This window comes from Phyllopteryx taeniolatus, chromosome 22 (assembly GCF_024500385.1).
Source record: "Phyllopteryx taeniolatus isolate TA_2022b chromosome 22, UOR_Ptae_1.2, whole genome shotgun sequence".
Taxonomy (NCBI): domain Eukaryota; kingdom Metazoa; phylum Chordata; class Actinopteri; order Syngnathiformes; family Syngnathidae; genus Phyllopteryx; species Phyllopteryx taeniolatus.
The window spans coordinates 9,589,895-9,610,621 of record NC_084523.1 but is presented as its reverse complement, the minus strand read 5'-3'; the positions used below and the strand labels follow the sequence as shown (position 1 = coordinate 9,610,621).

The 20,727-nt window shown below is 43.2% G+C and overlaps 2 protein-coding genes and 4 long non-coding RNA genes across 10 annotated transcripts; 2 read left to right on the top strand and 4 right to left on the bottom strand.

Annotated features, from left to right (window-relative positions):
• Nucleotides 1–19: 19 nt before the first annotated feature.
• On the bottom strand, nucleotides 20–4,319 carry kin (Kin17 DNA and RNA binding protein). The gene is made up of 12 exons (XM_061762784.1): nucleotides 4,084–4,319; nucleotides 3,878–3,972; nucleotides 3,602–3,645; nucleotides 2,794–2,916; nucleotides 2,542–2,726; nucleotides 2,410–2,458; nucleotides 2,291–2,342; nucleotides 1,212–1,329; nucleotides 1,009–1,134; nucleotides 839–938; nucleotides 642–742; nucleotides 20–273 (listed from the first exon to the last, which is right to left on the bottom strand). The coding sequence occupies exons 1-12, from the start codon at nucleotides 4,195–4,197 to the stop codon at nucleotides 214–216; spliced, it is 1,167 nt and encodes a 388-aa protein (XP_061618768.1). The 5' UTR covers nucleotides 4,198–4,319; the 3' UTR covers nucleotides 20–213.
• A 35-nt stretch (nucleotides 4,320–4,354) lies between these two features.
• LOC133472236 (uncharacterized) lies at nucleotides 4,355–9,257 on the top strand. Of its 3 annotated transcripts, none has more exons than XR_009786654.1 (9): nucleotides 4,355–4,585; nucleotides 4,819–4,905; nucleotides 6,569–6,722; nucleotides 7,313–7,543; nucleotides 7,636–7,716; nucleotides 7,820–8,111; nucleotides 8,254–8,371; nucleotides 8,464–8,659; nucleotides 8,748–9,257. It is a non-coding gene; the product is annotated as an uncharacterized LOC133472236 (long non-coding RNA). The 3 variants fall into 3 exon arrangements; XR_009786653.1 differs by having other exon boundaries at nucleotides 4,357–4,585; nucleotides 7,633–7,716; nucleotides 8,510–8,659; XR_009786652.1 differs by having other exon boundaries at nucleotides 4,359–4,585; nucleotides 8,510–8,659.
• On the bottom strand, nucleotides 6,565–8,303 carry LOC133472237 (uncharacterized). Its single transcript, XR_009786655.1, has 5 exons — nucleotides 8,165–8,303; nucleotides 7,769–8,082; nucleotides 7,595–7,687; nucleotides 6,783–7,496; nucleotides 6,565–6,703 (listed from the first exon to the last, which is right to left on the bottom strand). It is a non-coding gene; the product is annotated as an uncharacterized LOC133472237 (long non-coding RNA).
• LOC133472238 (uncharacterized) lies at nucleotides 8,938–10,688 on the bottom strand. The gene is made up of 3 exons (XR_009786656.1): nucleotides 9,675–10,688; nucleotides 9,438–9,517; nucleotides 8,938–9,077 (listed from the first exon to the last, which is right to left on the bottom strand). It is a non-coding gene; the product is annotated as an uncharacterized LOC133472238 (long non-coding RNA).
• A 1,409-nt stretch (nucleotides 10,689–12,097) lies between these two features.
• On the bottom strand, nucleotides 12,098–12,479 carry LOC133472293 (uncharacterized). The gene is made up of 2 exons (XR_009786669.1): nucleotides 12,322–12,479; nucleotides 12,098–12,249 (listed from the first exon to the last, which is right to left on the bottom strand). It is a non-coding gene; the product is annotated as an uncharacterized LOC133472293 (long non-coding RNA).
• A 47-nt stretch (nucleotides 12,480–12,526) lies between these two features.
• Nucleotides 12,527–19,532, top strand: gnsa (glucosamine (N-acetyl)-6-sulfatase a). 3 transcript variants are annotated; one of them, XM_061762893.1, is made up of 14 exons: nucleotides 12,529–12,829; nucleotides 13,501–13,560; nucleotides 13,634–13,840; nucleotides 13,917–13,982; nucleotides 14,135–14,233; nucleotides 15,007–15,174; nucleotides 15,257–15,339; nucleotides 15,418–15,536; nucleotides 16,073–16,176; nucleotides 16,259–16,360; nucleotides 16,428–16,538; nucleotides 16,996–17,106; nucleotides 17,180–17,340; nucleotides 18,046–19,532. In XM_061762893.1, exons 1-14 carry the CDS (start codon nucleotides 12,674–12,676, stop codon nucleotides 18,107–18,109), a joined length of 1,611 nt encoding a protein of 536 aa, XP_061618877.1. In that variant the 5' UTR covers nucleotides 12,529–12,673; the 3' UTR covers nucleotides 18,110–19,532. The 3 variants fall into 3 exon arrangements, with proteins under 3 accessions (XP_061618879.1, XP_061618880.1, XP_061618877.1); XM_061762895.1 differs by lacking the exon at nucleotides 13,501–13,560 and having other exon boundaries at nucleotides 12,527–12,829; XM_061762896.1 differs by lacking the exon at nucleotides 13,917–13,982 and having other exon boundaries at nucleotides 12,528–12,829.
• The last annotated feature ends 1,195 nt before the right edge of the window (nucleotides 19,533–20,727 follow it).

Here is a 20,727-nt window from a genome sequence, read left to right as displayed (position 1 = left end):
AATTCTATAGTCAGAATAATGAAGTTGAATCTGTCATGTTGAATTTATTGAAAGCTAATTGTCATCTGTACAATTGGTTGGTTTGTCTTGTGTGTGACAAAAAAAAAAAAAAAGTTGTGGCTCCAAGATGAGAAAATGTCTGATTTTATACTAACTAACTCTGACATAGTAGAGTTCTTTAGAAAATGAGGAGGAGGGGAAAAAAACGTTTGTTCAAGCCAGTTTGGAGAAGTCCTCATAGGCGACGTCCACTCGCTTTCCTTTCTGTGGACCCTAAAGATGACATACTTTAGTTTCTTGGTCACCATAGCAACAAACAGTACAATACACAACACAATCAACAATTTTTGGAGGGTAACATATAATTTTGTTTTATCAACATTGTACAGGGAAAGACAGCACCTAAAGGGGTGGAGCGAAACACAGTGCTGCTAGTTTATTGGTGGACAGAGAATGGAAAATGAACAAAGGTTTTCTTCTTGTAATAAATTGTCACATCTCCTCCACTGTTGTATACTATACGTTTTTTTATTGGCCCGCTACACCGAGTACCCGGGGAAAACCCACGCAAGCATTGGTGGGGGGGAGATACGCAGGCCCATAAACAGACGTCAAAACAAGATGGACTTAAAGGCACTTACGGAATCGAGCGTGAGCGACGCGCAGAAGTTCTTCTCGTTGATGCCCTCCAGCACAGCCTCGGTGTTGCGGAAGTTTCCATTCACGATCATCACACGTTTTCCTGCGGGGAGATTGGATAATTGTCAGGTTTCTTACACATACCACTCATTTCCTGGTTGTAACTGTGAAGACATTGTGTGGAAATGTCGACGCGTACCTGGAGCCGGTATCACCGTCTCCACGTGGTTCTGGTCCAGCTTGAGTTTGTCCCCGGAGTCGATCATCTTAACCACCGCCGAGAATTTCTCTCGCACCTCCTGCGGCGCAAACAGCCATCAAAATGTGCGCGTGAAGCTGTTTGCTTATGCATATCACGGGTACGGTTACCATGACGACGGCCTTCTTCTTGTGGTACTTGTCGCCAAGCCTCTTGGTGACCACCTTGACCACGATGTTGGGCTGCAGCCAATCGTCGGTCTTGACCGGCTGCTGCTGCTTCTTCCTCTCCTCCATCTGACCGACAACACACTGTCAGCGAGGACTCCCACGCACGCACGCGGTCGGACTTTAAAAGTCATGCAAGCCTCTACCTCAATGATCTGCTCCAGGGCGGACTTCTGCTTCTTGTTCCGCGAGTTGGAAGCGGAGGACGGCTCTTTCCTCTTTGCTGACGATGCCTTCGCCAGAGCGCTGGGGGACAGCAGAGAGCTACGAGGAGGACAATGTTGTCATTAGACTTGAAACTGATTGGAGTTCAGGAGCCACAAAGAGTCAAGTGGAAGAAAGCAGTAAAATCGTAGCATAATTATTTGAAGTAACAATACGGTGGGGATTTTCCCTTTGTTTTAATGCAAAGAAGTACAAGTACATTATGAAAAGTGTTACTGTTTGGTCACACTGTATATTTATCAATCAGGCTTGAGTTTGTTTGGCCTGTATGCAAAATGTTTCCACATCTCACGCCGTGCCTCTTTTTACTTAACGAGCTGCGGATGTGCATGAAGAGTTAAGGCTACTTTTTTCTCCCTCCGAACAAACACTCCAAAAAGTGACGCGTTGAAGAGACACACCCACTACAGAAAGCATAGTGACTGACTGCCCTTTAAAAATTAAGAACATAACAAATCCTTTTCAGCTGATACCCATCAGATGAATAGTACGTGATTGGCTACGATTTCCAATCCTGCGATTGGATCGGGACGACTTTAGGCACAAAACTAAGTCATGGATATTCGGAACTGAAAAATATATAACTCCACTTTGAAATTAAATCACATTGTCGAGATCTTGGAATCATTTTAACTCTACGTGTGCATAATAATTCTCACAACCTAAATTGACTGCTGAACTAAAGTGAGAACCATTTTAAATATATAAGAAAGAAATCAATCACTGTAAATGCATGTTATATTTCTAAATGCAATTTTATACATTTAACATACATTAACATACAGAAATGTTATGTCATTTGGCCCACATGTCATATGTTTGACACCCGTGCGCAGACTGCAGTGCGTCTTTAAAACACTTGGGGGAGCTAACTAAATGACCACAAATTACAAATTATTTTCGTCCTGGGGTCACTCCACAAATAGTATTTTTTTGGGGAGAGTAAACATCTAACTAACTAACTAACTAACAACGAGATTAGCAATTTGCACTACAGTACCTTGATGTGGAAGGACCAGCCAGTGATGTACCAGCGCCCAAGTTGAAAGCAACTGCAACAGATGGAAATCCAGTGAAGTGCAATCAGGACGTAATGTTCACCCAGTCTGTGAAATTCACCTTTTTCCTCTTCATTCTCTCGCTTCAGCTCGGTGTAAACTGGATCTTCCTAGAGAATGAAAAAAACGACAGATGAGTGGTGATGTTCCCCAAGCGCCCGTCAACATCATGGCTAGCTTTGCTGGGACTCACCTCCTCCTCCTTGTCGCCACGGCCTCTTCGGACCTGCTCCTCGATGAACTTGGCGCTACGCTCCTCGTCGTCCAGCTCGTGCTTCTTCCTCCTTGCCAGCTCCTCCTGGCGGCGGATGGTCTCGGGGTCGCGGTCGATGTACTGGATGTACCAGCCTTTCGGCGTCTCGTCCACCTTACAGAGACCTGACGAGATACGGTCATTCGTGGACGATATTCCCATCTGACACATTTATAATAACAGATCGCCAACCTTGGCGTCCCAGCCACTTGGTGAAGTCGGTGAGCGTCTCCCAGCGCGTGGCGTTCATGTGGATGTGTTCGCGGTCACTGATGTACTCGTTGTAAATGATGTTGTTGTGCACACGCTTGGTCCCTGCACAAACACAGACGTGAACTTATACAGTAAGCGTCATGCTTTGGCGAAAAACTGAACAAAACAAATAATTAGGGATATCCTGATCACACTTTTTGGCACCAGAGTCACTTGATTTTGAGGATCTGCCGATGCAGAGTCCTGATCTGATACCTTGGTAATGCATTAGGAAAAAAATAGCACATCCAAACTGTTTGAACTGTCTTGATTTTATTTATTTTTTCATTAATTTGAATAAAAGTATCCCAAAATGATACCTTTTTATATGGCTATAAGTCCAGTGCAGCAGTGACTTAAACCAAGTAAACAAATAAAAAAAAATTCCGAGCATATCAGTGATGCAGCACAAAATAACGACGCAAACAAATAATTACATTTAAATATCCTGTCCAAAACTTCAAAACATCTAAATAATAAAATGTAGTCGGTCAATGAATCAATTTCACTCAATGTAACATTGTCCAAGAAAAACTAGAGTGCTTAACTCCATTTCTAAGAGGTAGCAGGATTATTTTGTCACTTTGTGGCATTTAAAAATTAAGAAAATGTAAAAATTGGATCATTTTCACCCAATACCGATCAGCTAAAAATGATCTGTTCAACTCCAATTTCCGATCACTTGATCGGATCGGAACAACCTTACGAACAATTTCCAATATTAGGATTGTGTGTTGGCTCAACTCACCAAAACGTCGCCGCAGCAGCTCCAAAAAGCCACTCTTGAACTCACTGTGCAGGGAAACAACAACAGGAAATGAAAACATGTTTGGAAATGATGTCGCTGAGCTGAAATTCTAATAAAAATCATATTTCACTCAATCGAAAATGCCAAATGGCCAACGCATTTCGTTCCTTGACAAACCGCATTGCAAATAAGCGGTAATAGGAAGACTTTGGTTACACAATAGCAAAGTATACTGCAAGAATATGCGGTGTTAAACGTGGTGATGGATGAACTTACTTGGAGAAAAAGTCCATAAATCTGTGCGGGCACTCCGAGGCCAGCAGCAGCTGCCTCTGGTGGGACTCGGACATGCAGTGACACTTGAAGCCATTCTGAATGCACGTCAACGAGATAAATACATAAAGTGTAGTAAAACAGACTTTTAACGAAGCGAAAACGACCATTTTGCACAGCAGCTCGCATCGAGTGGGGGAACAACTTACCTCATCTCGGCATTGTTTTTGACACATTTGACAATACCATCTCAGTTTCTGGAGACCTTTGGATTTTATCCGGTTGCTTATTGCCTTGGGTGACAGGAAATCAGCTTTCCCCATTTTGGCCTGTTTAAACTCTTAAAAATGAAGAGATTTGAAGAAGAAGTTTGAACAGATTCAGCCAGCGGAAAAGAAACGTAAACACGGTTGACCGAGCGACTTCCGGAGAAGCGCGTCATAACGTCGCGAGAATATGGCCAAATCTCACGGAAGCTTGGAAACGGTGTATTTTTTATTTTTTTTTAATATATATATAAAAAGACTAACAATATAACTTCGTATTTCGATTTTTTTTCCGAACATATATTTTTTTGAATAATTATTATTTTAAATTCACCAAGCACGGTTACTCTGATCCACACTATAACACGGTAGGTTGCGGTACACTACCATTCGCAGAACAACACGAAGATGAAAAATAATCCGAAGAAGAAAACCTGCGCTCCAGGTAATGTTTTTAAACGGTGTGGTACGTAATGCTCTGTCTGTGCCTTTAATGACAAATACTATAAGCCTATTGACGGCATTTGTGTTCTTTGTTAATGCTACACGATATATTGTTCCAAAACTAGTTAGCCTGCTTGATATCATGTACACACAATCAACTCAGGTGTGAAGTGGAAGTGATACAAAGAGACTGGTTGACTTGAAATGTGTTTTGTGTGCTTTGACAAACATCAGGAGGTGTCCTCAATGGAAGAGTTGTGACTCTTCGACCTACCTACACATACCCACAGACATGCCTTCACCGAGGTTTCATTGAAACAGGTACCACATCAACATTTCTACATGTGTGCACTATACATTCTCCTGTCAGTGGATGTGTCTCATTGACTTGGTTATTTACAACCATTTTCCACACTCAATTTTCAAGCAAATATTTCCACAATGTATGCTATAGGTCTGAAACGAGTCCTTAATTCGAGCACCTTGATTTAAAAAAAAATTAATTAAAAAAAAAATACTGAGGAGAACCCTTCCCCCCCCCCCCCCCCCTTTGTCGCCAGGGCGCAAATCAAATTAAATATAATAAAAAAAACAGTGGGGATTTCAAACAGCACTGGATCCTAGATTGCTGTTGCACTTAATAAAATGTATTTGTTTCAAGTTAATTTATTTTAAAAACATGTAATCCTAATTATAATTAATGAAGAAATCAAAGACATTTGAATTTGCAATGTGGAGGCTTTTCATTTTAGTGAAGCCATTAGAAATGGTAAGCATAATAAATAAATACTAGTAACCAGAGAAAATAAATTGTTATTGACATGGTCAGAAAACATTACAGTGGTTGATTTATCCAATTTCTATCCCTCTTTATATAAATTTATGGTAGAAGAGCATACAATTAGAGAGTGAGTGATTTAGTACTGAGTGGGGGGGTTGGGGAGGGTGATTATTTAGTTTCCTTCCAGAGATTGGGAGGGGGGGTCCAAATTGAAATTATTTCCAGATTGTTTTTTTTTTTTTTTTGGGGGGTGGGGGGATGGATTTCCTTTCAGAATGTATTTGTTAAGGGGAAGGGCCAGACAGGCAGTTTTGTCAGCCTCCGCAAGTTCACCACTTCTCTGAGTTTGCACCATTTCAATCTAGTCATTGGACTTGAACGACTTGACACGTGTTGGCGTGTTTCAGTGTTGGAAACCTTTTGAGCAGTGGAAAGGCACAGTCTGCAGACTTGAACTTGAAAGTGGACAAAAAGAGTGAAAGCAACACAAGCTACAAGTGCCACACAGTTTTTCCATGACAGAGTTGGGAAAAACTTTGAATAATATTTCGTTTCCGTTTTGGAGATGATAAGCAGTGTTAAAAAAAAAACTATTAGAAAAGCATTTGTCATATCATAACTGACTTGACTCAAACATTTTTAATTGTTTTCAAAGTTATTATAGATTAACTTCGACTGGGCTTTCAAATGCACTCAAATGTTGCAAAAACAAGCTGATGTCATTTTGGTAAACTTGAGCTTTTGGATGGATCTTGACTTCATGCACTGCCAGCATGTGTCTGTAGCTTTTCCGTTTCCCTCTTTCAACTGCGGCTCCCGTTTACCTGTTGTCAGGAGGCGCAGCAGCTTCTGCACACAGGTGACATCGTCGGCTCTCTGCTCTGTAAAGACGGGACTTGGAAGGTGATTTCAAAAATAGTTTTCAAAATGCCTCAAAGGGAGTCCAAAGATACTATTGTATTGAATAAATAGGATGTATTTTGTAGGAAAGTTACTTTAAAAGTCATGTATTTTGAAACAACTTGGTCCACATCGATTTCATTTCCAAAAACGTCTGTGTTGATTCTCAGCAAAGGTTGAAGCAAGGCAACTAATAAATTAAAACTTAATTGTTTAAGAAACTAAGTTTTTTTTGTGATGTGTGTTTGAAGAATGAGAAGAGTTTAAGTGTTGTAATCAGCTTTTTTTTTTTTTTTTTTGCAGAGTAGATGTTAAGCAACAGAAATGAAATCACAAAGGAAACCAAGTCGAAGCCTGATGACATCAGCAATCGTCTCCTCATCGCTGCCTGGTGAAGTGATCGGCCTGTGTGACGAGAGCGTGGACCGGTGTGCGGACCTAAGACAACAAGACATCCGTGAGTCAAAAGTTAAAGTCAACCTGTTGTGCAGCAAATGATCTTTGACACGAAACCTACCAGCGAGGAAGACGGGAGACTTGTTTTCTGGGCCTTAGAGCACTCGCACGGCTGCATGTTCCTCAGCAACCCGAAGAAGGGGAAAAAGAAAAAAAAAAAAAAACTGGATCCAAGAAGACCCAATTGTGGAATGAAGACAATTCAAAGGGCGTACCGTCCAGGGGTCAAGGTCTCCCGCTTCTCAGGCTGCTCCAAAATTTGGCTTCAGCACCTTGTGGATGAGAGGAAGCAACAAGAAAAACATTTGTCTGCAGCTCCGCTCCGTACCGTGAATGCAGCGTTTCACCTTGTAGGACTGATGGCTCCATCTGCACGACCACCTGAATGACAAAGAACATGCAAGTGGACACAGATTCAAGTTGCATTTTTTATTGTGGTTAACTCTCAACCGTAACCTTCGGCAGAAGCTGTTTGAGCGTGACGACATGAGGAATCATCTTAGTTTCAAACTTCTTCTGACTCAAGTTGTTAACTGTTAAACTGCTCAACTTTTTGTTTTTTATTTTAAATACCACCATCTTGTTCCTCAGCTCCCAATGACTTCAAACAAGAGGCTGTCGTGACTGCAGACAAAAGACAAGCAAGGACCTTGCTGGAAAATCATCTCGGGTAGACAGGAACCTTCTGCTTGAACAAGTACTGGGACAAGAACCGTCCATCAAACGACTGAAGCCTTCAGAATGGACTGGTGGCGCAGAGACTTCTCCGGGAGTCCTGAATACAACAAGAGATGAACGAGGGACCAGCCAAGCTGCTATTTAGTAAGTTTATTTGCATGTGTCAACATTCAAGATGAAGGCAGCGTTGTTGACCTTCTCCACAGTCATGTAGAACTCATCTCTTTGCCCAGCAGGTCCAGGATTTTGGTGGCAGAGTCCCCGATGGCACTTGGACTGGAAGCCGACCTGCATGTGGAGTCAAAAAGTAAAAGCAGGTGAGGGGTCTTCAAACTTAAATTTGCTGAGCTTATTTGTAGTTTACTTCACCTCTCAACATGTTGGACAGAAGTTGATCATGATGCAATGTCTTTCCAACAGGTCCAAGCTTGGAGATCTACTTCACCTTTAGCTTGAACACAACTGCACAAGAACCATCTTTGCATCGAACAACTGAAGCCTTCACAGTGGACTGGTGGCACAGAGACTTCTCCGGGAGACCTGAACACAACAAGAGATGAACGAGGGACCAGCCAAGCTCCTATTTAGTAAGTTTATTTGCATGTCAACATTCAAGATTAAGCAGGTGCAGGATCTTGGTGGCCGAGTCCCCGATGGCACTTGGACTGTGATGGCATTCCGACCTGCATGTGGAGTCAAAAAGAAAAAGCAGGTGAGGGCACGTCAAACTTACATTTGCTGTATTTATTTGGAGCGCAATGTCACCTCAACATGTTGGACAGGAAGTTGATCGTAACTCCATGTTTCCACCACCTGGAACAACAAACAAAATTCATTGTCTGTCTTTCCAACAGGTGCCAAGCTTGGAGATCTACTTCACCAGTTGATCCATGACCAGGTTCTCCACGGATCCTTACGCGCCATCTGGTGGACGTGAGCAGCAAGAACATGCAAGTGTCCAGGAGCGAGAAGGTAAAGAACTTGAGGGTTCTGGCTGCAGCGTATCTCAGAGTGCAACTTTGGAGGAACTGCAGAAGAGAAAGCTGTTAAATTGCTCTTGTCAGCCGTTTTGTTTTTTATACCACCAATGTGCATCTCGGCTTTCTGAAGTCCATCAAGAGGCTGTCGTGACTGCAGACGGCAAAAGAAAAAGACAAGAAAGCTTACTGCTTGAAAGTCATCTCAGGTGTCCTTACCCTCCTTCAGTTTCATCTGCAGCGTGTTCTTCCTGGGGTGATACAAGAGGTCAACACTGACAGAGTGCGTGTTCCCACCTGGACTGTGATATCACTGGTCTGCACATGCTGAAGCAAATTAGTCAAATGCTTTTTTCCCCTCATGTATGAAGCTTTACCACCAGTGGGAGCAGGGCAGAGCTGGACAACTCGTCAGTGACGGCCTGAAAGACAACAAAATTAGCGGTCGACTTCTCCCAATTCAACGTGACATTTTCTTGACATGCTTTTCAGGAGTAGACTCAAAAAATAAAAAATAAATAAAAGTCTTAAACCTTGTCCCAAACGTCACAGGTGGTCAGCCATTTTAAGGTCAAGTTGGCCATTCTGTTGCAGATTTGAACTTGTGGACAGAAATGAGACAATTAGATATACTTGATTCATTATGTTTAAATTAAAGAAAAAAAAGAACACGTTGGTCACTTTAGGTTGAAGTTTTGCACCTGTGGACAGAAAGGAGACAATTAACACAAGCATTTGAACGCCTGTCTTTCATTCTGTTGGATTGTGAATATGTACAAGTTTCGTCCAGATGCCGGAAAAGCTTTGAGCCAATACTTGAATGATAAAGCGTGCATTCATTTCTCCTCCTATATACGCCAGATAAATGTGTTTTGGTCTCATTTCAACTCGTAAGCGACGTTAATTGCCCACGGTGGCTCAAACGGTTTAGCTAGCACGCTAGCAAGGTGTTAGCACGCCAAAGTGTTAATTTAACTTACTTTTCATGTCTTTCGGTCACTTCAAAGTGCCCAAAAGACAGTGACTTAAACGAGGCTAAAGAAGCGAGCGTGAGCACTTACAATGTCAAAGTTTTGTCGATCTTGTGGAAACGACGGTGACTGCATGCTGCCACAAAGAACGTTCGCCTTCTAAGTCCCCACTTAAATAGGTTTTGGGTGATGACGTAATAACATTAAAAAAAAAAGGAAAAATACATTCAAAAAATGTAAACAAGAGCATAGAAAGTGGAGCGTCTCATTGCCAAATAGAGTTAAATGTTGAAATATTGTCACAAATGGGGCTTGAACCCGCGCCACCTGAGTCGTAGTCCTCGATGCAATTCACTAAGCCAGAAATCAGATTCCATAAGTACAAGTAAAACGTCGCGAAAAGAGTTCAGCAAGGATGGCCGAATGGTCCTCGTGTGTTTCAACATACTTGGAGAAATGTCGAGAAACGTCCAAGTCCGACAGAACAGTCCAGTTGCGATCGAGTCAAAGTCCTGACAAGCAAGTGACCCTCGTGAATGAGAATTCACTTATTATCGATGGGCTCAGGCCGGGCTCGAACCAGGGTCGCCGAATCCGGAGGCAGCGTTTTAAATTATTAGCCTATTTTTTTGGAACATTTTTGGTCATATCGGGTCGGATCCGGACGAGGACGAGGATATAAGGTACCAGATCATGTTTGGAATGGATGCAAGTAGTCCAGTGTGTAGAGACACTGCCTACGACGCTGGTGGCTCGGGTTCTATCCTTCCTTCTGCTCCATTTATATATTTACAAATCAGAAACGGTGGGAATCGAACCAAAGACACCAGAACCGCACAGTGTATTAGACCACAGCAAAGGATCAATACGTTCCCAATGCCAAAAATTGTCAAGCTGGAGTTTGTCCAGTGTGCAGCTACGCTACCTACGACGCAGGCGGCTCGAGTTCGGTCCTTCCTTCTGCTCCATTTATGTAAATGTATGTGCAATATATTATAAATGGGACAGAGAGTGTGGGGATCGAACCCGGGTCACCGGCACCGCGGGCAGAGTTTTACACCACTGGACTATCTCGGACGGAAGTCTGTGGTGATTTCTGCAAATGGAGCAGAAGGAAGGTCAGCATTGCCTTTTAGTGGGTTAGGAGGTGGATGTAGTTACGCCAACGAGCCACAAGAGGGCAGCATTACCTGAATATGGGTCAGTTGGTCGTTGTAGTTACTCCAACGAGCCACAAGAGGGCAGCATTACCTGATTGTGGGTTCGGAGGTGGATGTAGTTACTCCAACGAGCCACAAGAGGGCAGCATTACCTGAATATGGGTCAGTTGGTCGTTGTAGTTACTCCAACGAGCCACAAGAGGGCAGCATTACCTGATTGTGGGTTCGGAGGTGGATGTAGTTACTCCAACGAGCCACAAGAGGGCAGCATTACCTGAATATGGGTCAGTTGGCCGTTGTAGTTACTCCAACGAGCCACAAGAGGGCAGCATTACCTGATCACGGGTCAGGAGTTGGTTGTAGTTACTCTGAGCCACAAGATGACAGCATTGCCTGATTGTGGGTTAGGAGGTGGATGTAGTTACTCCAACGAGCCACAAGAGGGCAGCATTACCTGAATATGGGTCAGTTGGCCGTTGTAGTTACTCCAACGAGCCACAAGAGGGCAGCATTACCTGATCACGGGTCAGGAGTTGGTTGTAGTTACTCTGAGCCACAAGATGACAGCATTGCCTGATTGTGGGTTAGGAGGTGGATGTAGTTACTCACACGATCCACAAGAGGGCATTACCTGAATATGGGTCAGTTGGCCGTTGTAGTTACTCCAACGAGCCACAAGAGGGCAGCATTACCTGATCACGGGTCAGGAGTTGGTTGTAGTTACTCCTCTGAGCCACAAGATGACAGCATTGCCTGATTGTGGGTTAGGAGGTAGATGTAGTTACTCACACGATCCACAAGTGGGCAGCATTACCTGAATATGGTTCAGTTGGCCGTTGTAGTTACTCCAACGAGCCACAAGAGGGCAGTATTACCCGATCACGGGTCAGGAGTCGGTTGTAGTTACTCCTCTGAGCCACAAGATGGCAGCATTGCCTGATTGTGGGTTAGGAGGTGGATGTAGTTACTCACACAATCCACAAGAGGGCAGCATTACCTGAATATGGGTCAGGTGGCCGTTGTCGTTACTCCAACGAGCCACAAGAGGACAGCATCGTCTGTTCGTGGGTTCAGAAATGGTTGTAGTTACTCCACTTCGCCACAAGAGGGCAGCATTGTCTGATCATGGATCAGGAATCGGTTGCAGTTACTCCAATGCAGCATTGCCAGTTTGTGGGTTTGGAATTGGTTGTAGTTACTCCACTGAGCCACATGAGGGCAGCATTGCATAACATGGATCAGGAGTTGGTAGTAGTTAATTCATCGATCCACAAGAGGGCAGCATTGCATGACATGGATCAGGAGTTGTTTGTAGTGACTCCAACGATCCACAAGAGGGCATCATTGTCTTCACATGATTCAAGAGTCGAACCCAGACCATATGGTGAAATATCTGTAAAACGAAGCTTTTGATTGATTTTCGCGTTATATCGCGACTCACCTTGATGTAGTTACTCAAATGAGCAACGGGATGGCAGTATTACGTCGTCTCTTGTTTAGACTTGTTTTCAACTTCCTCATTTCAAGACATTTCCTCGAGTCACTTTATAATTCGAATATTACCGAGCATTTGTCACAAACAGGCAGAGAAGTTTGTCACTTGTACTTTATTTGGAGGAAACAAGATGAATGAAAAATATATTTCATATCGTCCAACATGGGTCACTACTGGGGTGCATGGCATCATAGGTACCCTCACGTCTTCATCACGGAGGAACTTGTTTTAGTTGCTTCAGGTGCTCCTGGTGAAGGTTTTACATTCATGAATTGTTCTGCAAAATACAGTATTTGCTGTGTGTGTGTTGACTACTCACCAAAGCGCCTCCCCAGCAGTGCTAGCCACTGCTAGCTAGGCATTGTTTTCATATTTGACAATCCACCTCAAGTTGTACAGTTTTTTTTTTTTTTTTTTATTGCTTTCCCCACATCGGAGGAGGGACTCACAGAACAGACGACGCGGTTGCGCAATTAATATCGTCAAAGAAACAGGACTGACATCGCGGCTTCCGTAGCCACGCACCGCGTGACCAGCAAACGCGGAAGTGAAGGGCCGCTGTAAACATTCATGTCGTGTATTTATTTTCTCTCGCATTAGACATCTGGGCTGCGTTTCACTGCAGTCTGTGCCGACTTGACGGCCTCTCCTCAACATTTCGAAGGAGCAAAATGTGGCGTTCACGGTTGCTATTCAAGTGTCTCCTCATCTGCGTCACAGCGTGGAGCGGCCGGATCAGCAACTCTGGAGCTTTTGCCAAAACGTCCCGGAGACCAAACATCGTTGTGATCCTCACCGACGACTTGGACGTCGCCATGGGGGGCATGGTGAGTCAATGCGCTGACTTCACACACGCATCCGAGATGACAGCTTTTCAACACTTAGGCTACCATATTATCCGTTAGACGGCTGTAATACGCATCATGGCAGGTCATAAAATCGCATCATACAATATTATCATATTAGACGTCATTCTATACACGTTATAATCATAAATGATGTCTTGGCCACGCTGGTCAACTCCATTTAGTTCCTCTTCTTTCCTGGGGGGGGGGGGACGTCCGTTAAATCAATATCTTTTTGAAAAAGTACAAGGTCGTCGTAACATTTCTCCACTAAATGGCAAAACAAGTCATCCAACAAACCAGCATGTATCCGGTTTTAACTAGTCTTATCCAATGAAGTTACTCTTTTAACAATGAAATTCAATTTGCAGTGCATCATATCATTAGACTATAAAAATAAGGTGAAATATTTCATCAGCAAGCTGAAACCAAAATGAGCGTGCTCAAGCAACTTCACACCTGCAGCACACTTATATAAAAATGAGTCAATGCATACCAATGGTGTCTCTGTCATCACGAATCAGCGTTGTTCGTGCAGATGTGATTTACAGCAGCCTACTAATTGCACCTCTCGCTACATTGTCGCTCATTCGCTCGCCGCTGCCAGGTGTCCCGTTCAGTGAAACGTTTGCACATTTTGTGTCTGTCCTCAGACGCCACTGAACAAGACCAAAAAACTAATCGGCGACGCCGGGATCTCGTTCACAAACGCAGTAAGCGCTCTCGTCACAGCGACGTGGCTGCAGTGTTACTCGTGTAAATACTGCTCTCCTTCCTCCTCGCCAGTTTGTCGCCAGCCCGCTCTGCTGCCCCAGCCGAGCCAGCATCCTGACGGGCAAATACCCGCACAACCACCGCGTGACCAACAACACGCTAGAGGGCAACTGCAGCAGCACGGCCTGGCAGAAGAGCCAGGAGGCTCACACCTTTCCCGCTCTGCTCAATAAGCTCGCCGGGTACCAGACCTTCTTCGCCGGAAAGTACCTCAACCAGGTGAGAGCCGACGTTTCCCCCGCGTTCAAATTATCGTTATTGTTGTTGTTATGCGCCGAAACGCTTTGTGTCGCAGTACGGCCACGCGGAGGCCGGCGGAGTGGAGCACGTTCCTCTCGGCTGGAGCTACTGGGTCGGACTGGTAAGAAAGAAGCAGAGAGAACGATTCGTCGAATAACTCGATTCGTTTAGCGCCTCGAAACTTCACGGCAATCGTGTTGAAATGTCACTCAAAAGACCAAGAGCTCGTAACTTGTACTTGTACACGAGTACTAAATGTGCTTTGCCCTGCAGGAGAAGAATTCCAAGTACTACAACTACACGCTGTCAGTTAATGGCAAGGCTCAGAAACACGGAGCGGACTACAGCAAAGATTACCTGACAGACGTGCTGGTAAAAGCAACATTGCTTTATGTACATCACGGGTGGCGCATGCACAAAAAGAAAACCCGAGAGGCGGCCGTGTGACCTTGTGTTTGTCAAACGCGCTACAACCGTTCGAATATACTGCAGGCTAGTCGCTCGCTCAACTCGAGTGTTTTCAGTGATAAAGCAGCTATTAGCCGGTTTAATAAAAAAAAAAATAAGAATTTGTAAAAAGAAAAAAAGATTTCTTAAAAATAGTGTGATATCCTGTAATGTTGAAATATTTTAGAATAAAAAAAAAAAAAGTGACAAATTTTCATTCCACTTGTTTTTTTACATTTCTAGCTCAAAATAATTAAATACTGTGTGTGATAGATTCCTTGTCGCAATGAAATTTTGGGTTAAACTTATTTTTTTTTAAATACAAACAGTTCTCTTGTCACATTTAAATTTTACACTGTTTTTCCAAGTTATTTTACATTAAAAAAAGTTAACATTCAAATATTTTACAAAATAAAGACAAAAAAAAAAAACGCAAAAATGTTTGCGCTTTAACTTTCTTTTACATTTTTTTTTTAAAGAAAAAAAAAACCGAGTTGATCATGAAATGTTTTCTCGTAAGCTTTAGATGTGCGCCAGGTTTAACTTTATTATTACATTCTATACCATTGTTTCTCAACCAAATGGTGATCGGGATTGTATGTTGCGAGCAATTTTGTCAAAAATGACGTATTTCTGAAACCGAATGAAGAGTGGACCAGTAATTTTGAGTTGTTAAGTGCCATTTTTCGGTCTTGCAGGCCAACATGTCTGTGAACTTCCTGGAGTACAAATCCAGTTACGAGCCCTTCTTCCTGATGGTGTCCACGCCGGCCCCCCACTCACCGTGGACGGCGGCCCCTCAGTACCAGCACCGCTTCGACGACACCGGGGCGCCCAGAGATCCCAACTTCGACGTCCACGGCAAGGTCGGCGGGTTCCCGCGAGCGCGCGGTCGAGGAAGAGGACCGGCGAATGCATGTAAACGATGTGGTGTCGCGTGCTCGGCAGGACAAGCACTGGCTGATCCGGCAGGCCAAGACTCCCATGACCAACTCGTCCGTACGCTTCCTGGACGACGCCTTCAAGAAGCGGTGAGATTTCAGCGTCGCCCGCCCTCCTCCGGCAGCGGAAGACATGCTATTGTGTGGAACGCCGTGTTCTTTGTGTAGATGGCAGACTTTGCTGTCTGTGGACGACCTGGTGGAGAAGATCGTGAGCAGCTTGGAGGCCAGAGGAGAACTGGACAACACGTACATCTTCTTCACCTCAGATAATGGATACCACACAGGTCATCTTTTATTTCAGTCTGTGTATGTCATCTCAACTTTTTATTTATTTATTTATTTTTTTAAATGTATAAAAGCCTTCGACATCTTTAAAAAAGCCTTACTTTAACAGCGTTCCATAAAAAAAAAAAAAAAAAAAAAAAACGCCTCGACATTATGCCTGCAAAAAAACCTTTAAAAATGCCGTATAGTACACTAGGGCATTTAAACAAATGCCTTACTGTACTCCTTCCCCCCCACCATTACTATGCCTCATGTCATTTTTTTCAACCATGACGTTAAAAAAAAAAAAAAAAAAACAAAACAAACAAAGCTTGTCATTTTTTTTTTTAAGTCTGACTATCCATGTCTTTTGTCTTTTTTTTTGTCTGACTTACATTTAAACAAAGCCTTAGTCACAGAAAAACTTTACATCTCCAAACGTCATGTCATATTAAAAGTGATCTCTTTCAATACAAACCCCCACTATATCGCCGACGATGTCATAGCAAACCTGGCGTGACGCCGAGCGTCCGTCCTGGTGCGTTCTCACCCGCAGGTCAATTTTCTCTTCCGCTGGACAAGCGGCAGCTGTATGAGTTCGACATCCGCGTTCCTCTCCTGGTGCGAGGACCCAACATCAAAGCTGGGCAGACCAGCCAGGTGACTCCCACTCTCACGTCCTGGGGAAAAAAAAACAAAAAACCTGCAATTAGACACTCATAATATTTGCACTTGCGGACAGTTTCTGGTGGCCAACGTGGACCTCGGCCCCACCATGCTGGACATGGCGGGAATCAACGTGAACGAGACGCAGATGGACGGCACGTCCTTCCTGCCCGTTCTGGTGAGGACCGCCTCCTTCTCCAAGAGGTCGAGGACGAGCGTCGTCATTCCGCTCGTGTTGCTTTTAGGAGGGGAAAGCGAACGCCAGCTCCTGGAGGAGCGACATCCTGGTGGAGTACGAAGGAGAAGGACGCAACATTTCCGACCCCGCCTGCCCCCTGCTGGGCCCCGGCGTGTCGGTGAGATCATGCGCTGAAGTACAGCGGGCAACAATGCGAAACACCATAGACGGGCAAATATTCTCCATCCTTTGCATCAACGACTAATATTGCAGTTACTGAGGAGTTGTGACCGTCTCGTCCATCTCCAAGTATATCAGCAGTAGATGCCTGTAGTATACTGCCCCCAGGTGGACAAGTCACACACAACAGAAGGGGAAGCACAATGGTCATTGAAGCAAAAAATGAGGCACTTTCATTCTTCACATATAATCATGTTTTGTGCAGTATTGTAGAGTGCGGTTTTTATTATAAAAACAAAATGGGGGGGGGCGCTGAAGGGGCTTAATGGCATTTCCATTCATTTCAATTTAACTAAAGACACTACTGCAGTTGAATCAGCACTTCTACTCTTCAGTTTGCTTGTTTGTAAACGCAAGTATCTGTACCTTTACTTGTCCTTCTCCCCCGTGTTCAGGAGTGCTTCCCAGATTGTGTGTGCGAGGACTCGTACAACAACACGTACGCCTGCGTGCGCACCGTGGCGCCCGCGGCCGACTTGCAGTACTGCGAGTTTGACGACAACGAGGTAGCCGTTTTGCTTTTGCGTTTTCTTCTTCTGCGGCGCTCCCACGACCTGACAGTCGCGCGTCCGGTCGCAGGTGTTCGTGGAGGTCTACAACCTGACCGCGGACCCCTTCCAGCTCACCAACATCGCCAAGACCATCGAGCAGGAGGTCCTGGAGAAGATGAACCATCGGCTCATGATGCTGCAGTCCTGCGCGGGGAAGACGTGCCGCACGGCCGGCGTCTACGACACTCGGTGCGTTGAACAAAGATGAGATAAAGATTGAAGACAGATACTGTCGATTGTCGCAGTGTGGTACGCAGGCTCCCTCTAGTGGTGTGTGTGAAAGAATCACTGAATTAAATACAAATAGTTTTTACATAAAAATTAAATGTAACAGTAAGTACCAATCTATTGTATTGTAGCTGAGAAAAACATAGTCGTGACATTAAATATGCTGCCAAGAAATGAAAAAAATGTCACATTTTCTGCTTCGATGCCGTTCCTTCTGGTGTGCATGCCTTGGCCACGAGGGGGCAGTATAATGCTGTGACGCGGGTATACTCGGCCATACATGGAGACGGTCACAAGTAACAGCTCACTAAGCTGCAGTTGTATTAGTCATTCTTCACAAAGGAGAAAGAATATTTTATTACTTTTATGTTCAATACGCTTGCATTTTATCTTTAGGAGCTGTTTTTACGCAATTACTATTTTTCTTGGTATTTTGTGCAACATCATTATTTAAGCATTCCCCCCCCCCCCCCCCCCCCCATAAGCGTTGTGCTAAAGTTCAAATGGTGCATAATGTTACAGTGGCTTACAAAAATATTAAATATACTTTTGGAATCAAATCTCTTTTTGCTTGTATGTATAAATATTGTCCTTATTTACAGTATCTCACAAAAAAAATAATACTAATGCGTGTTGTGACTCACCCGATTTTTGTTTTGTTGTCAGCTTCAAATTTGAACCGCGCCAGATGTTCATCGGCCGCAGCCGGCAGCCACAAAAGATGAAGTGAACGAGACGAGGATTCCCGCGCTCGCCGCCTCGTTTCCGGCCTCTTTTTGGGGACCGACGGATGGAGAAGGCACGGTTGCCACGGCGACACCGGGACTCGCCAGCTAAAAGAGAAAAGCCGAATTAGCATCGGTGTGGATTCTAGTTGTGCTTTCAACGTCTGCTTTACTTGTCGTCAGCGGAGAAAAGAACGACGACACAAAAGTAATCAACATTTCATATTTACAGGACAGCTCGTGATGTCCGATACGACGTTAAACGTACGTTAAACATGCATACACGCATTCCTAAACGCACATACGTAAGTACAGTAATTGTGTTGTTCATGAATGAAAAGGCAAATTGTCACTTTTTTTAACTTTGTTTAAATTGAAATAGTGAATGGAGCCGAGAGTGTTTTTTTCACTCGTTTTGCTACTGATTTGAAATGTTTCAAGTTTTATTCAGGGAGATTGATGGGATATATTTTAGGTGAGGACTTGGCAAACGTTTGGGGTTCCGGGGCGAAACTTTTCTTAGGACAACCCTCGTCATCGTAACGCCAATTAATCATCACCCATAAATGCCGTAGCAATTAAAAAGGTGCCCATTTTCCAGAAGTCGGAATGTTGCGAGAATAACATTGCATTTTGTATTTACTTTCTAGATTCAAAAAAAATAATGTTACAATAAATTCATATTTGGCAGAAAACGAGTTGTAATGTTATGAAAATTACATAGGTTTTGTAAGTAACAAAAGTGTATTTTTCGGCCAAAGGTCATAACAGATGAATCACACTTAAATGAATAATGTAATCTTAGAAGAATGAAGTCATACTATTTCAAAATGAAATAAGATATTGAAGTCAGTTTAACTAGGGGAGAAAGTCAAAAGGTATACATTTATTCTCCTAATATTGCGCCATTTATTCTTTAAAACAAATGACTAAATTCTCAAAATATGCCTTTTATTGTTAAAAAAAAAAAAAAAAAAAAAAAAAGACTATCCCTGTAATAATAAAATGTTTGTTTTAATAGACTATTTACACACAGATATCAAATTTATGTGAAGATACATCAAAAGAGCTTTTAATTGTAATAATTATTGGCACCCACATAAATTGGCGTCGCCTTTAATGAAACGCTCCGACCTGATTTATTGTGAATTCTTTTGAGGACGACCAGCCTGCGAAGCGGAAACAAAAAACTGTGAAAACTTCAACATTGCTGAAACCAGCACTGATGAGTAAGAATTAGCTGCAAGACTGATTTGTTCTTTTCAAGCGGACAAAAATGTCTTCTGAGTTTTTTTGGTTTTTTTTATTATTTGATTATTAAAATGTCTTTCTTTGGAGTGTTATCTGTTCAGCTGATGTCCTTTTCCTCGTCGGGGCTTTGACGGCCAACTTTTTGTGCAAGTAAAATAAATTTCATCTATCACGTCAGATGTGTCGTTTGTGTTGACAAAAACTTGATTTGGTTGAGGTCACATTTTTCAGGTCAATGACATTATTTTTTTTTACAGTGCAAACTGCGAACTTAATTAAAAATGTATTTGAATTATCGCCACAGAGTTTAAACTTTCAATTGTGCTGACACGATGGAAAGACCTTTGAACATTTATTCAATTCAATTTTGTACTAGTACCTAGTGCCCCGTTTTGCCTCACGACTAAGTGGTTGTAGTTGTCTTACTAGTGAGGGCAAAGAGTCTACTAGTGTATGGACCTTAAGCTAAGGATATTGAATAAATGCATAATGGCATTATGAATTTAATGAATATTATAAATGTCATTAATTCAGCATGCTAGTAGAACGACTGGCTTAGACGTTACATTTGTTCCACTACTGTATGGAATTTCTGCATACTAGTAGTGCAACGACATGATACTAGTGATGTAAAACTAGCAGTGGGCATTTGGGTGCTACTAGTAGGGTCCAGGACGCTAGTAGTGCCTTTGTAGTGTTACTAGTGGAACACAGTAGTTTACTAGTAAGTTTTAATAGTGTACTTGAAGGCCAAAAGTGGCACTTGGGACTAAAACAAAATGGATGTATGCATTGTATGTTTAAACATAAGAAAAATCCCTAGTTAGCGTGTCCAACTTCTACATTGAGTGCCATCTTTTTTTTTTCGTTCAAAAGGACAATTGCCACGTTAGTGAAGATGAATTGTCGACAAACTTTGCGACAGCTCTCACAACATAAAGACTCTTTGCACCCGTCGAAACTGAAGAATTGCACATGAAAACGTCACACTTGTGGAGAAAAACGTCAGTAGAGAGCGAGAAAAGGAGAAGAATACAAATTCCACTTACATGCTTGGCAAGTCTTCCTCGTGTTGCACTCTTGAAATGAGCCAAGTTTAATGACGTGAAGCACCAATGTTTGTATAGGACACACATCCGGCTTCAGCCTTCACAATAAGAGTTGTACGTGGGGGCAAACCCCACCCCAAGAAGCATGTAACATTGCGAAACATGATCAAATACTTTAACGGAGACAGTTTGGTGAGCTACTACTAATTGCAAGTAGAGTTGCACTTTAGATAAGAAACCAAAACGCATTGATTTGAACTTTGAAGAGCGAGCGGCGTTTCCTCGTTGCGTTCACACGAACTTTTAATTCGACTTCTTGGAGT